General features: G+C 41.8%; 1 protein-coding gene across 1 annotated transcript in view; it reads right to left on the bottom strand.

Annotated features, from left to right (window-relative positions):
• Positions 1 to 11,763, bottom strand: part of LOC137656427 (KRAB-A domain-containing protein 2-like) — a 16,072-nt gene extending 4,309 nt beyond the window's left edge. The window contains exon 1 of the mRNA XM_068390607.1: positions 11,663 to 11,763. Within this exon, the coding sequence (XP_068246708.1) occupies positions 11,663 to 11,763 (101 nt within the window). The remainder of the gene's footprint in view (positions 1 to 11,662) is intronic.
• Positions 11,764 to 16,486: the final 4,723 nt, after the last annotated feature.

Genomic DNA, 16,486 nt, shown 5'->3' with positions numbered 1-16,486 from the left:
TGTATATATATATATATATATATATATATATATATATATATATATATATATATATATATATATATATATGTACATATAAATATACTTATATATATATATATATATATATATATATATATATATATATATATATATGTATATGTATATATATATATATATATATATATATATATATATATATATATATATATATATATATATATATACATATATACAAAATCAACAAATGCCGCTCTTTCTGCTCAACTTCAGCACAAAGACCTCAGGCATGACAACTCTTGTCTGGTGTTTGGACAGTTTTGCTCATCACGCTGGCCAGTGTGGTTTGGTAATGATGAGAGATTTTTCTTTAATCGCTCTCAGCATTCCATCCTAGTAGGGGTGTCCCTGACTATTATAATTGTCCTGATTATTGCAATACGTAAACCCTTTCACTACTTAGTTATATATACACATATATGAATTACGAAGTAAATATAATTATTAAAATGTAAAGATGTTTTTCCTTTTAACAAATATTTTTTTTCTTCGGAAATAACGCTTCAGAATTTCTCTAACGACTATAAATGAAGATAATACTTTATGCATCAGGATTCTTGAGCAGATATGACTGCCCAATATGCTATATCGAGAGTCTTAACTCCTTGTCTAAAATCCAGTCCAAAATTCCCTATTCCATGATCATCAAGGGGTTCGTTGTAGAACTGAGAGATCAAAGCAAAGGCTTTTTCTACTCAAATTTAAAAGACCAATATCATGAAACTGTAATATTGATGCCTCTTGTATATATATATATATATATATATATATATATATATATGTACTTTTGTATGTAATATAAACAGTATACATATATATATATATATATATATATATATATATATATAATTCATAAGTATATGTATATATATATATATATATATATATATATATATATATATATATATATATATATATATATATATATATAAATATATATATATAATTCATATGTATATATATATATATATATATATATATATATATATATATATATATATATATGTATATACATATATATGTATATATATATATATATATATATATATATATATATATATATATATATATATATATATATATATATAACGGATTTTGAGCGAAGCAAAAAATCTATTTTTGGGTGAGATAGCCATGGCGTCCTGATGGAAGGTTCCTTTTTGGTAGCTTCCTTGGGTATATAAACTACTAGATATTCCCAGAGTATTTAACCACAGGTTATCACAGAATTCTGACTTCTGGAGCGAGTATCCTAAAGGTTTCCCTTTAAGATATCGTATATCACCAGGGGACGCATGTATTAACGCGCCACATAGCTATCTGCACCCCACATAGAGTTAACACTTCGATGTGTAGGGGTGGAGAATAGCTGGGGAGCCGTTCCACAGCTAATCTCGTCTGTGGCTACTTTTGGTACTCGAAACGTAAACAAACGGGCGCCATTGCTAAATGACGTCACGTCCGTCCTCATCCTTCGCATAGTAGCTTGCCTTACTAAGACGGATTTTCCCTGTGCTTACTTTATCGACTTGCATCTTAGCCATGTCTCTACCCTTGGCCTCGCCTTCTTCTGGAAAGTTGAGTACCAGGTTCCAGTATTGTTTAAATAAGCTCTGACCGTAAAGTAACTTTTACTTTTCGAGACATTTTATGTTTTTTGGCAGAGCTGTGCTGCTACCGGACACGCCATTTTATGGCGTCGCTGTTGTCTTGCATGCCTTATTTAGCTTGCCTCAAGAGCTTCTCCAGCCTTATTAACTAATCGATACTATTAGTTATTTAGTCTTCATAGCTAGGAACTTTATATATCGTGTTTTGACGCTCTTTTATCGGTCATCGCCTGACCCCATACCAGATCGCTAGCCTAGCCCCTAGGCCAGAGTGCCTATCATCAGTGTTCATGCATGATATATTACAGTGTTAACTCTATGTGGGGTGCAGATAGCTATGTGGCGCGTTAATACATGCGTCCCCTGTTGATATACGATGTCTTAAAGGGAAACCTTTAGGATACTCGCTCTAGAAGTTAGAATTCTGTGATAACCTGTGGTTAAATTCTCTGGGAATATCTAGTAGTTTATATACCCAAGGAAGCTACCAAAAAAGAACCTTCCATCAGGAGGCCATGGCTTGAGCCCAAATATATACATATATATATATATATATATATATATATATATATATATATATATATATATATATATATATATATATATATATATATATATATATATATATATATATATATATATATATATATATATATATATTTGGGCTCAAGCCATGTCATGCTGATAGAATTTCCTAAGGTAGCTTCAAAAGGATATATTATATACTACAGTGATATTCCCAGAGAATTACCCTTCGGGTCCCAGAATTCTAACTCCTGGAGCGAATATCCTTAAATTTTCTCAAGGATATCGCGTATATCAGAGGACGCATTCTTGACACGTCACATAGCAATCTCTACCCCAAACAGCATTAACGCTTCGAGGGGGAACGTGGCAAAAGAATAGAAGGGGGCCGTAACAAGGTTACCCCCCGTTCCCGTACTACTATTGACAACCACCCCAGCGCCATTCCCAGGATGGCGGACATTCCTAATTTTGTAGCGATTTCGCTTAGTGGTGTTCCCTGTTGATCTAACTTTTCGATCGATTTTCAAGGATTTATTATGCATTCTCCGACTTCTTTCGCCTCCGAAAAGTTGAGTATTGGGTCTTTACAATGAAAAGTTTTTAGCTTCCTTTTCACAGTGAAATTTAAGTAATTTATTGTGTTTAGATCTAGCCTGTACTGGAGGCGCTATGAGCGCTGTCATTCGTTGGGCATGTTATTTAGTTAGCAGAACGACCTCCCGGTTTTTAAATAGCTTCATATATCATTAATTAATTATTTTATTATGTTAGCTATTTAGGCAATATATTCTTGTAAAGATATTTACATTGTACATATTTTTCCTTTCCATGTCAATCGTATAGTTAGAGTCTCGGTGAGTGAGGTAACCGAGATCTCATCTCGCCTAGGTTCCTAACCTAGGCGTGTTATTATACGTTAGACACTCCCCGGTTACCCTTGTGTACAGTGATTTCAATTAGGCAGAGATAGATATCTCTTTTAATTGGATGAACTTTACCCCTCTCAAAAAAGGGAGTTTAAGGGTAATCCCTCTTTCCTCTGAGTGTAGCCTCAGGCTACAACCTTAGCGGGTCGGCCTCAAAATTTTAATTCAGGCATGACTTTCCTATGTTTTTTTCTGCCCTTCCTCTGTAACCGCAGATGCAGGTTTTTGGGGTTTTGGCCAGAATCTCAGAGTTTTTAGTCTATGGTCGGTAGCTACCTGGCATGTTGAACAGAATTCTTTTGCTACGTTAGGCTACCGACAGAGGAGGCTAGACCTCCCTAGGCCACTCCTGAAGGGTCTGTACAATATGACCCTTCTTCCTGTGACCTAGCAGACTAGTCCTGTGTTAGTGAACCCTAGGTTGAGGAATAGATTCTTCTTATGCTTAGGGGACACTGGCACTCCAACCCCGTTTCCTTTCCTTTCGAGGTGGTGGCGAGAGTGCTACCAACCTCTTATTTGTATTATCTATCCTTAGGCCAAGGAATAGAATTCTTTAGCCGCCTGGGATAGTTCTAATACAGGAACGGAGTTGTTAGGTGGGGCAGGACAGGCTATGGCCGGCTCCTGCTGTACCTTTCACAGGACCCTCTTCCCCTTCCCTTCTATCCCTTTATGTTGATGATCCCGGCAACCTTACTGTTGCCGGTGGGTTGCCGGGATCGACCAGACTCCCCCTCTTACAGTTGATAGCTGCCGGCTGGCAGTCTTAACATCTGTTGGCCAGCAGTAATGACAGCTGTGAGCTGCCGGCCATTTTGGTTGCCGGCCGGCATTAAAGACTACTGCCGGCCGGCAATCATGGCTACTGCCGGCCGGCAGTCATGGTGACTGCTGGCAGGCAACTAGGGCAGCGGCCGGCCGGCGGCTGCTGGCCATGTTGGCTGTAAGTGGGAAGTCCCTTCTGTTTATAAAGGTTCTTCAGTTCTTTCTTGAACTGATAGCTACAGTGGCTACTGCCGGGGTGCTGCTGACCAGGCCGGCACAGAATGGTGCCTGCTCAACCGGCAGCACACCGACTGTACTAGTACTGCCGGCCGGCAGTACTGGCCAGCAGTGCCGGCCGGTAAGATTTAGAGAGATCCTTGCCGGTGACAGTACTGTAGCTGGATGGAAGCTTGAATTTTATATTCTCCCCTTCCATTTGGACCTTCTTTTTGGAGAAGGTAGTAATAGTAGACTTTTACATCCCTTTTTACTGTATATATATACAGTATTAGGTAGCCTGTTCTCCATGCTATCTCTCTTTCTTTTAGCTAGCAGGCTAGATGTGCTAGCATTAGCTAGCTATGCCGACGACATGCTGGCTGTACTACAGTATATATTTATACAGGTAGTTAGTATTTCTGTAGTATAGGATATACTGCAAATAGAAAGCTTCTGTATATTTTATGCTGGTAGTGCTTTTCAAATATATTTGAATTTCCTACCCAAATATTTGTGGAACCCAATCTCATATTGAAAGAATTTAATTCTCCAATATTCTGATTAGTAATCAGTCTTCAGGTTACCCTGCAATATTAAAATTTTTAAGGACTGGAGATTACACTCCTAACCCTTAAAGGGCAGAGCCCTTTTCCTTGAGTCTCCATGATTAGGAAACTGTTTTAATTTTGTAAGGGGGTCACAGCAAATAAGTTGGATGGGATATATACAATTATATGTCTTTCCTTTCCATACTATATAACGGATTTTGAGCAAAACGAAAAATCTATTTTCGGGTGAGATGGCCATGTTGTCGTGATGGAAGTTCCTTAAAGTAACTTCCTAAGGGATATATGTACTACAGTGATATTCCCAGAGAATTTTACCTTTAGGTATCCAGAATTCTAACTCCTGGCGCGAATATCCTTAAAATTTCTCCAAAGGATAATATCAGCGGACGCATTCTTGACACGCCTCCATAGCAATCTGCACCCCAAACAGCGTTTTGGCTTCGAGGAGGATGTGGCAAAAGGGAGCCGTCCAAAGGCTCTCCCTGCTCTCGTAATACTATTGGGAATACAACAGCGCCATTCCCACGACAGCGGACATTCCTTGTAGCATTGAGCGTGGTGTTACAGATACAGTACCACGGGAGGGATACTGTGAAGATCTTTTCTTTTAGAAGAGATGGGTGGGTCCATCAGGATGACATGGCCATCTCACTCAAAAATAGATTTTTAGCTTCGCTCAAAATCCGTTTTTTGGGCTCAAGCCATGTCGTCGTGCTGGAAGCATACCAGAGCATTAGTGTATCTGTGGATTTTTAATCAGTGCCTTATCCTTATAGCAACCTTTTCTATGGTCATGGGGACCACATGAGACAATGGACGTTACCGTTATTCGTCACCATCACTAATCACAACCAATGTTAGTGCTTCCTGCCTCCTACAGGGAAGAGTCATTCTAGACAGTAGAAAAGGGATCTTGAGGTTAACATACATAGTATGACTAAACATAAGTACACACTGAATATACAAATAGTCTCATAGTTATATATTTGCTAAAATAACATAAGTGTCTCTTATATCTATTATTTGATGCATACAAATATATGAGGGATACTTACTTTGGTAAGTTGAAGAACTCTGGCAGGTATACATACAATTGTCTGGCAAAGGTGGACGCACTACATTCTAATAGACATTTATTACTAATAAATGACTAAAAGATGTTCAGTTAAACGAATGTAGTATGACAATGGGATTATACCTGTAACAAGTACAGAGACTATATTTCGTTCTTAAAGGAAGAAATGATGAGTGCCACTCAGACTGAAGAAAATTATAAAACAAATTCTCTTCATAATTCCTGTACTGGTTACTTCTATCTGCACTGTGTACCTCGTACACCGGCAATAGTGCTATCTGTATAATTCCACACCTGGGATTTTGAACAGAGCCAGTGTTATCATGGTAACACTTAATTAAAAGAAGTCACACCTAAGAAGGGTGACCTCTTCTCCCTTTAATTGACAGTCCCAGTCAATTAGCTATTCATCTTAGAATTAGACGGCAGGTTAAATATTCTACCTGGCGTCACCACATATTGCTTCAGAACATGGATTTGTCTAGCATAGTGTATGTAGAACACTCTGGATGATTCTCATCCGTTACATGTGCGAGGACATGTGAGGTCCCAAACCAAAAACTGTTTACTACAGTAATTAGGGGGCAGCTTTTAATACACTACCTGCCGCCACTACGAAGTGTTTCAGTTCATGCACTTGTTTTGCATAGTGTTTGTAAAACACTCTGGATGATTTCCATCCAGTGTATGAACGAAGGCGCTCAAAGTCCATATACTGAAAGAAGTTCAGTGATGAAGCAATCTATCTCGGATCATGACCTGCGGGAGTACTGTCAGGATCCGCTCTACTAATAAAGTAGGTGAGCTTCACCCTCAGTTGTTCTATGGATAAATTTGATCCAGAAGTTTCTCCTTTAATGAGCTGTCCTCCCCTGAAGTCTGAAGTTCTACGAAGATAGACCTTTAGACACTCTACAGGACATAGAGAGACATCTTCCTTCAGAGGGCAGATTCTCCAGGGACCCCACCTCTTAGTGGGTAGCTTGTTTCTAGCGAGAAAGGATGGATCAGGAAATAGATTCAGTTCTCCCACTTCCGTGAACTGAATGTGACCCTCATCTCTGGATAGGGCCACTATTTCACTAACTCTAGCCCCGGAGGCGATAACGAACAGAAAAATAACCTTTTGGGTTAGATCCTTAAGAGAACAATCTATCATTGTTCACAGATGAGGCATAATGTAAGACCTTGTCCAAAGACCAAGAGATGGGCTTTGGTGGTACCGCGGGCTTAAGCCTAGTACATGCCTTTGGAATCTTATTAAAGATTTAATTCGCCAGATCCACATGAAAGGCATATAGGAGAGGCCTAGTCAAGGCTGACTTGCACGTATTTATCGTATTGGCCGCCAGACCTTGGCTATGAAGGTGGTCAAAGAAGGACAGACAGAAGTTTATTGAAATTTCTTTCGGTCCTTTTGCTTTGACAAACGCAACCCACTTTTTCCAGGAAGACTCATATTTTCTTCTAGTTGACTTGGCCTTGTATTCTTCTAAGAATTCTATATTGCCTTTTGAGATCCCAAACCTTTTTCTAACCTCTAGAGCGAGAAAATCATGAAATGAAGGGTTTGGGTTCTCTGTGATAAAACGAAGGCAGTTAATTTCTGAATCTTCGGAAATATACCTAGGGTCAGAGCTAGGACCAGCCTCATCTAGTCTATCAGCCCCACTAGAGGATCCTCGTATGGGGCTATAGAGTGAGGTAGTTTCTTGAATACGCTCGTAATAAAGAGGTCAAATTGCAGTTCTGGGACTTGTTCCCATCTGGGAGGGAATATGTCTGCGCCCATGGACCATTCCAACTCTATCGGTTTGTATCGAAATAGAGTATCCACCGTCACATCGTGGATCAGTTGTAAATGAACTGCTGGTAGGTGCCGTCCCTTTAAGAGAGGGATGGGTAACTTCACCAAGACTGAATGAGACGTTCGAATGTGACGTCTTATTATCGCTTCGGTGTCCAAGATCAGTCGTAGGGAGCCTGATCTGTGTGGAGGGAGCTTCCCCACCCATGAAAGGACCAGCAGAGTCTTGGGACTTTCGTGCTCTAATTTCTGTTAGAGAAGCGATTAAAGAGGGACCGATCTCAGTCTTTTTTTATCTCTTCAAGCGTTTGATGCATGTTTTCTCCAAGCTCTTAACGCATCTTTCCGGTGTGCCCTTAGCACCTGGTCTGTCACTATAGCGAAATGGGGAAAGTTTAGCGCTTTTTCCTGTTGGCGTTTTGGTATTCTGACTGAACATCCGAGTCTCTTGACAGACCTCACGAGCTCCTTTTATATTTCCAAAGGAGAGGAGAGTTGATGTGACTGAGGGCTTCGATGGTTTTTCAAACATCAAAACCCCTGAGCTAGAGAAAGTCGAGACTTCCAGAAGCCTATCTTGCATCCGTGATGTCCCAGGAACCGGGTCATCTCTTTGAATGCACATTGGCCGGACACTTCGGGTGCTGCCCACTCCAGCCTCTTGATCAGGTATATTAATACCTGAACTATTTCTAGGCTTGACTTTGACGTGACTAAGTTCGTCAATCCTTTGATGATACTTAGGACTGTGAGTCCGACACGTATCTTTTCTAGGATGAATGTTACTCTCTGTAACATGAATTCTAGATAGGAGGAAGGGGGGTGGTTGACTGGAAGGTTCCGAAGGACACCTTTCAGGTCTGACTAGACTACGAACACCCCTAATTGGAACAAGGTCCATATGTTCAGAAGGATTAACATTCAGAACTTGCTGTTTTTTATGAACTTGTTGAGTGGCGACAAGTTTAGAATGACTCATTGATATCTTGAGTCCTTCTCGTGAACACAAAACAGCCTTCCCTGGAACTCGATGAGCTATAGTTTTCTTACCACCTGTATGCTCTATAGCTCTCAGGTATACTTCTCCAGGAGGGTTTTGAACTGAAGGAGAAGGTAAGGAAATGATGGTAGGGACATTTCTGTTTCCCATCAATGGCTCATCTTGAATAGGCTTTTGACCGAAGGATCGAAGGTCCTGCGATCCTGAGGGAAAGTTCCTCCTAGCCGAAGCGTCTTTATGCTTCGAGTAGTCAGTAGGCTTAGACTTTTGACCATCTTCCTGTAGCACCGAGGTCACTGGAATAGTAGGATGTTGTTGAGCAGCCCGGATATTTCCAGCATTTTCGATCTTCTTTTTAGGTTGGGGACCCACAACCACAGAAGATTTTCTCTTTGAAGGAATGCCCCATTTTTGGAGAAGACTTATGTTCTCCATGGTGGCGTTCTTAATTACTTCCTTAATGACCTCGTGTGGGAAGAGGTCTTTACCCCAGATGTTGGAAGATATTAGCTTCCTTGTTTCGTGTTTCACTGTTGCGTCAGCGAACACAAACTCTCTACAGGCTCTCCTGGCCTTCATAAAGGCGTAAAGGTCCTTCACCAAGATAGCCATATGCATTTTGGCTATGACCATGAGCATGTCTGGGGTACTTTCGTAGGTTGAACACAACTCTATGTAGTTTTGTAGAGAAAGGGATGTCGCAAGTCTCTCCTTTGACTCATGTTCATTACACAAGAGCAACTCAGACAATTTACGGAGACATACCTTGAATTGTCAACTTGCGATGTCCTTGTCTAATTTTCCGACTGAAAATGTCAAATGGACTTCCTTCCAATCCTTTTCCTGTCCGGGAAAAGCTGGTGACAAAGGCTTGCACTCATCGAGTGTGGGACATGGCTTACCCACCTCTACCGCTTTGGCAACAGAAGTAAATGCCTTCCCCATGAAGGGGAATGAGAGTTAAGTAGGAGCAAGAAAGGAAAGGTGTCCATTATTCAGTGAGAATACCTTCGACTCTGAATAACCCGCCTTTCTCAGACTACCTGAAAGGATAGTCTGTGCCTTATCATGGTCGAGAATCAAGACCTCCTTTGGTTCCGCTCCTTTTCTTGACTTTGGTTCGTACTTCAGTCAAACCCAACAATTAGGGAAAGCATCAAAGCTTAGCCAAAATTGAATTTTGTCCAAAGGAACAGCATCTATTTTCTCTGAGATGTAGAGATTGCCATTTGAAATCGGCATATGCTCCGCAAACCTCCAGGGATTGGTTATGGAGCATGTTGGTAGGTCTTGATTCAAGGGTCGTTTGACTGACCCCTGGGAAGCGACAAGAGAAGCTTTACGAGGCTCTATTTTGTGTTTTACTTCCTGCTTTTCGTTTTGTTTACGAAAGCTCTCTATTTGATTCTTCAGCTGGATATATAATTGTACCACATTATCCAATACAGGGGTAGAAGACGAAGATGTCGACATCGATGGCTCTATAGCCGGCATAGGCGGAGGAAATTCCGACTCAACATTTTCCTCTTCTACCCTGGGGCGCTTCTTGCCCTTAATCCCAAAGGTTTTCTGGCCGTCAGGGGATGTAGTTGGCTCCTGAGGCACTACTGTTTCCTCACTTGCTTCCGGAAATAGTAGCTTACGCATCCTCTCATTAGGTAGGAAAGGTCCCGGAGAGATCTTTTGAAAGTCTCCCACCCAGTTGCGTAATTTATATTGAGCTGTATCACTAATCTCCGTAGACTTGGGATTTTCAAAATCTTCGGACATTAATGTCCGACATATATTGCAAACCTGTGGGTTCCAATAATGTAGGGATCCGGAAATAATATTGCAGGGGGCATGAGACCTGCAGGTATTATGACCGTAAAAATACTTACTCTTGGCCTTGCAGAGGACTGCAGCACAAGGTATCTGGTGTTCCTCTTGTAAAGAAAGGAAAACCAAATGAGTATACAATGGATTATCTCCTTGACAATCAATATGCGAATGTCCTTTACAATAGAGTAGCTTAGGGTAGTAAGCTATAAAGGGATAGTAGGAGATACATACTTGTGTACCCCAATGAGCAAATACTGTTGCCTCCCCTCAGTATTAACTACATGGAGTAACTCCAAGTAAAAGGACTCTTACCCCAAGGGGTAGAGAAGAATCAAATCACTGTCCCAAAATAATGTTAATACTGTGGGGTCAGGATGACTGATTCTTGATCAGAATATTGAAGAAAACTTATTCATTCAATATATGAACGGTACCAGCAGAATGCTCGTACAAGGGTACCCAAGGTATGTTTCTAATTGCAGTAAGTCTATATTGCAATTTACTGGCTACTGTACATCATGTATTGTAGTCTAGTCATTATGCTGCCTTCATAGTAGCATATGACAGTATGGTCCATCTAGCATGAAGCCAGCTGGACTAGGAAAATAAAGACATATATTTGTATATCCCACTCAGCCTATTTGCTGTAGTCTTCCTACTATATTAAAATATAGAGTTTCCTGATCAGGGAGACTCAAGGAAAAAGGCTGCACCCTTTAAGGGTTAGGAGTGTATTACTCCTGCCTTGAAGTATTTAATATTGTAGGGTAATCCTAATACTGATTTCTAATCAGGATATTGAAGAAATCCTATTCATTCAATATAGGATTGGGCTCAGCAAATGCCTGTGTTGGATATCCAAAATATATTGGAAATAACTACTAGTATAAACTATATAGTAGTTTTCTATCTGCAGTATATTCTATAATGCCGATATACTGGCTACCTGTATAAAATATACAGTAGTTCAGCCGGCATGTAGCCGGCATAGCTAGGTTTTGCCGGCATACCCGGCATGCTAGCTAGAGAGAGAGAGAGAGATAGCATGGAAAAAAGGCTACTCCTTACTGTGAATCTATACAGTAATTAAGGATGTAAGAGTCTAATTTGAATGCCTTTTTCCAGAGAGAAGGTTCTAATAGAAGGGGAGAATGTACCATTCAGGCTTCCATGCAGCTACAGTACTATTGCCGACAAGGTACCGCTGATACACTGCCAGCTGGCAAGTCCAGCAGTACCAGTACAGTCGGCGTGCTGCCAACTGAGTCAGCACTATCTGTGCCGGCCTGGCCGGCAGTACCCCGACAACAGGACCTGTAGCAGCAGTCCAAGGGAGGACTGAAGAACGTTGGGAACCGAAGGGACTTCCCTCTCACGGCCATCATGGTCGCCGGCAGCCATCTTGGCTGTCAGCTGGGCCGGCAGTTGCCGGCTAGGCCGGCAATTGCAGACAGATGATGTGGTTGGCGGCAGTATGCTCTGCTGTCAGCCAAAGACATGGCTCGAGAGGGAGTCTGGCTGGCTCCGGCAACCTACCAGCAAAGGAAGGTTGCAAGAAGCCAAAGACAATGGCTAAGCCATCAAAAGAGGACAATGGGGTAGGGAACAGGGTCCTGTAACGAGTGTGAAAGGAACTGGCAAAAATTATCAATCCTACCACCTGTAAAAGAAACTCTGTTTCGGTATCGGCAGAATCCCAGGGAACAGGAGAGACTCAGTTCTCCAACACAGAGATTGCCGACACAGTTAAGGGGATGGCGGCACTGCCGCCTCCTCTTAACAAAGAAGAAACAGAGTTCCAGTGCCACGTATCCTAGGCTAAAGAAAATTACTCTTCAGGCCAGAGTACTGTGGCATAGGACTAGTCTTTTAGTCGCAAGGAGAAGATGGTATCCTACCATAACTTCAAGTGCGGCTAATGAGGGCTAACCTCCATTGCCGGCCACCTAGCCGGCAGGGAAATGATGGTATCCTGCAACCCATTCGCCCTGCCGGCAGGTCGCCGACATAAGACTAAATACACTGAGATTCTGACTAAATCCCAAAACCCGATGGTATACCACAACCAACGGTTAAGGGAAGAGGCAGGACAAACCCTAAGTTAGCCATGTCTGAATAAAATTCAAGGCACGGCTATTAGGGTTGTAGCCTGAGGCTACACTCAGAGGGAAAGAGATTACCCTTAAGTCTCCTAAGAGACGTGTAATCTTTCATAACATTATAGGAGGTATCAGTCTCCACTGAATGAAAACAAAACACGAGGGTAACCGGGGAAAGTCTGAACGTATAGTAAAACGTCTAGGTAAGGTTACCTAGGCTATACGAGATCTCGGTTACCTAAATCACCGAAACTCTAACTATATGATCGACAGAGAAAAGGGAAACAAAAATTATGCACATTATCAAAACTTTACAAGAGTAATTGCATAAATAGCTAAATAATTAGAATAATTAAATAAAGCTATTAAAAACTTGAAGTCGTTCTGCTATCTAAATAACATATTCCTAACGAACGATGGCGCCATGGCGCCTCCAGTAACTGGCCTAGCTCTTAAACATAATAAAATACTCTAATTTCATTGTGGAACAGGAGCTAAAATATACTCATAGTAAAGACCTGATACTCAAATTTCCAGCCGATACTCAAATTTCCAGAGGCGGAAGATGATGGAGAAAGCATAATAATAATCCTGTAAAACGATCGAAAAGTTAGATCACCAGGAAATATCACCGAGCGAGATCGCTAAATAAAAAAGGAATGTCCGCTGTCGTGGGAATGGCGCTGTTGTATTCCCAATAGTATTACGAGACCGGGAAGAGCTTTTGGACGGCTCCCTTTTGCCACATCCTCCTCGAAGCCAAAACGCTGTTTGGGGTGCAGATTACTATGGAGGCGTGTCAAGAATGCGTCCGCTGATATTATGCGATATCCTTTGGAGAAATTTTAAGGATATTCGCGCCAGGCGTTAGAATTCTGGATACCTTAAGGTAAAATTCTCTGGGAATATCACTGTAGTACATATATCCCTTAGGAAGCTACTTTAAGGAACTTCCATCACGACGACATGGCTTGAGCCCAAAAAATTATACATTAACCAGTATATTGCAATATAGTGCATACTGCAAATAGAAAACTACGATATGATTATACAATAACTATTTCTAGCATATCTTTGGTATCCTCATGTGAGCTTATGCTGCAGCCGCTCTTACGTTAAAGGAATAGTGTTTCTTCGTTAAGCTGACTGAGAAATCGGTCTTCCATACCCCACAGTATTTAGTATGAAAGGGACAGTGAAGTATACACTTCCCTATCCCTAGGGGTTAGAAAACCCCTTTTTCAGTTGGAATTCCCTCGAAAGGAAATTCCTATCACTTAATACTGAGGGGAGGTACCAGCATTTGCTTGCAACGGATACACAAGCATGTGTTTCCTACTATCCCTTTATAGCTTGCTATCCTAAGTTATTCTGTCAAGATATGACTTTTGATTTATTGATTATCAGTGAGTTAATCAATCGTATACTCATTTTTTTTTCCTTTCTTTACAGGAGGAATGCCAGATGTCATGTGTTGCAGTCTTCTGCAAAACTAAGAGTAAGTGTTTTTATGGACATAATGCATGCAGGTTTCATGCCCCCTGCAATCTTATTTCCGGTCACCTGCAGTATTGGAACCCGCAGGCCTACAAAGTATGTCGGGCCCTATTGTCCGAAGGTTTCAAGAATCCCAAGTCGGTGGAAACTAGGGATGCAGCTCATTTCAAACTAGCAACTGGGTGAGAGGCTTTCAGAAAATCCCGCCGGGACCTTACCTGCCTAATGACAAGATGCGTAGGTTACTATTTCCAACAGCGAGTAAGGAAATAGTGGTACCCCAGACACGAGGTACGTTTCCCGATGGCCAGATAACCTTCGGGAAGGACGACAAAAAGCGCCCACGGGAAGAAGGGGAGAATGTCGGGTTGGAATTGCCTCCGTCCCAACAGGCTCATGAGCCAACATCGATATCTCTGCCTTCTATCCCTCTTTTAGATGGAATGAACCAGTTATGGGCCCAAGTCAAGAATCTAGTAGAAATTTTGTGCAAACAGAGTGCAAAGCAGGAAGCGAAATGCAAGGTAGAGCTTGGCAAAGCTCCACTTATCGCTCCTAAAGGGTCGTACAAAAGACTCATAGATCAAGACCTTCTGACATGCTCCACAACCAATCCCTGGAGGTTTGCGGAGCTAATGCCGATTTTAAACGGCAACCTCTACATCTCGGAGAAGATGGGTGCTGTTCCTTTGGACAAAATCCAGTTCTGGCCAAGCTTTGACGCTTTCCCGAACTGTTTCATTAGACTGAAGGATGAACCAACATCAGAAAAAGGAACGGAATCAAAGGAGGTTATGATTCTCGACAATGATAAATCACAGGCTATCTTATCAAGCTGCATAGAAAAGGCGGGTTACTCGGTGTCGAAGGTATCCACACCGGGTAACAAGCTATCTTTCTTCCTTGCTCCTGCTTCAATTTCATTCCCCTTTACGGAGAAGGCTTTCAAATATGTCACTGAGGCAATAGAGACTGGTAAACCGTGTCCTCCACTCAAAGAGTGTGAGCCTCTGTCACTAGTATTTCCCAGACAGGAGAAGAACTGGAAGGAGGCCCATTTCACCTTTTCAGTAGGAAGACTTGAGGCGGATATCGCCAGTCGACAATTTAAGGAAAATCTTCCAAAATTATCTGAGTTTCTCTTACAGGGCGAACAAGAAACAAAGGAGAGGCTTGCAGCCTCCTTATCTCTACAGAACTACATAGAGTTCTGTTCGTCTCATCAAGATACCCCAGACATGCTTAAGGTTTTAGCCAAAATTCATATGGCTACTTTGGTAAAAGACCTTTATGCCTTTATAAAGGCTAGAAGATCATGTAGGGAGTTTGTGTTAGCTAACGCAACAGCGAAACACGATACAAGAAAGCTAAATCTTCCAACATCTGGGGTAAAGACTTCTTTCCTGACGAGGTAGTCAAGGAAGCGATTAAGAACGCCTCTACGGTGAAAGTAGGACTTCTCCAAAAGTGGGGCATCCTTTCAAAAAGAGAATCTTCTAAGGTTGTGGGTCCCTAACCTAAAAGGAAGATGGAGAGGTCTGGACATCCATTTCGAGCGGTTCAACAACGATCCACAGTTGTAGTGACCGAGACATCACAGACAGATAGTCGAAAAAAGATTCCTACTGATCAGTCGAAGCATAGGAATGCTTCTAGTAGGAGGGAGATTCCTTTAGGATCGCTGGACCTTCGATCCTTGGGTCCATGGCCTAATCAAGATGGGACTAAGTATAGATGTGGAGATATCTCTACCACCATTTCCTCTACTCCTCCGATTATCCAAAACCCTCCTGGAGGAGTTTACCTGAGAGCTCTAGAGCATACAGGTGGTAAGGAAACTTTAGTTCACCGAATTCCAGGGAAGGCCGTTGTGTGTTTACGAGAAGGACTCAAGAAAATTCAGAGTCATTCAGGACTTATCGCCACTCAACAAGTCCAAATGAAACGAGTCCAGGAGGTTTATCCTCCTGAACATAAGGACCCCGCTGCAGAAAAGGGTGCCTATAGTCTTACCAGACCTGAAAGTCGTCTATCGGCAGCTTCTAGTCAATCACCCTTTCCCCTCCTATCTAAGATTCAGGTTACACAAAGTAACACACTTCCTAGAGAAGATACTCGTCAGACTAGACAGAGTTCTAGCTGCCTTCATGAAATTGGCAGACACAGTCATGCAATATTTAAGCCTAAGAAAGGTTCAGGCAACATTGTTCCTGGACAAGAGGCTGGGGTGGGCAGCACCCAAGGTGGCTGGTCTATGAACATCCGAAGAAATGATCCGGTCCCCGGAACATTGTGGATGAAAGATAAATTTCAGATTCCCAAAACGAGAACTGGGAGGAACACTGTTCTCTCTCCAGTTCGCAATAAAGGTAGGCCCTGTGCTAAGAGCATGGCGGCAAGATGCGCTGGGAACCTGGAAAAAACAAACATCAAACGCTCGAAGAGGCCTAAAAAGACCGATAGCAGTCCTTCCTTAATCGCTTCCCTAACAAAGGTCAAAGTCCGAAAATCCCAAGACCATGTTGGTC

The sequence above is a fragment of the Palaemon carinicauda genome, chromosome 17 (assembly GCF_036898095.1).
Source record: "Palaemon carinicauda isolate YSFRI2023 chromosome 17, ASM3689809v2, whole genome shotgun sequence".
NCBI classification, from domain to species: domain Eukaryota; kingdom Metazoa; phylum Arthropoda; class Malacostraca; order Decapoda; family Palaemonidae; genus Palaemon; species Palaemon carinicauda.
The sequence above is the reverse complement of the archived record's forward strand: the minus strand, read 5'-3'. Positions and strand labels throughout refer to the sequence as shown.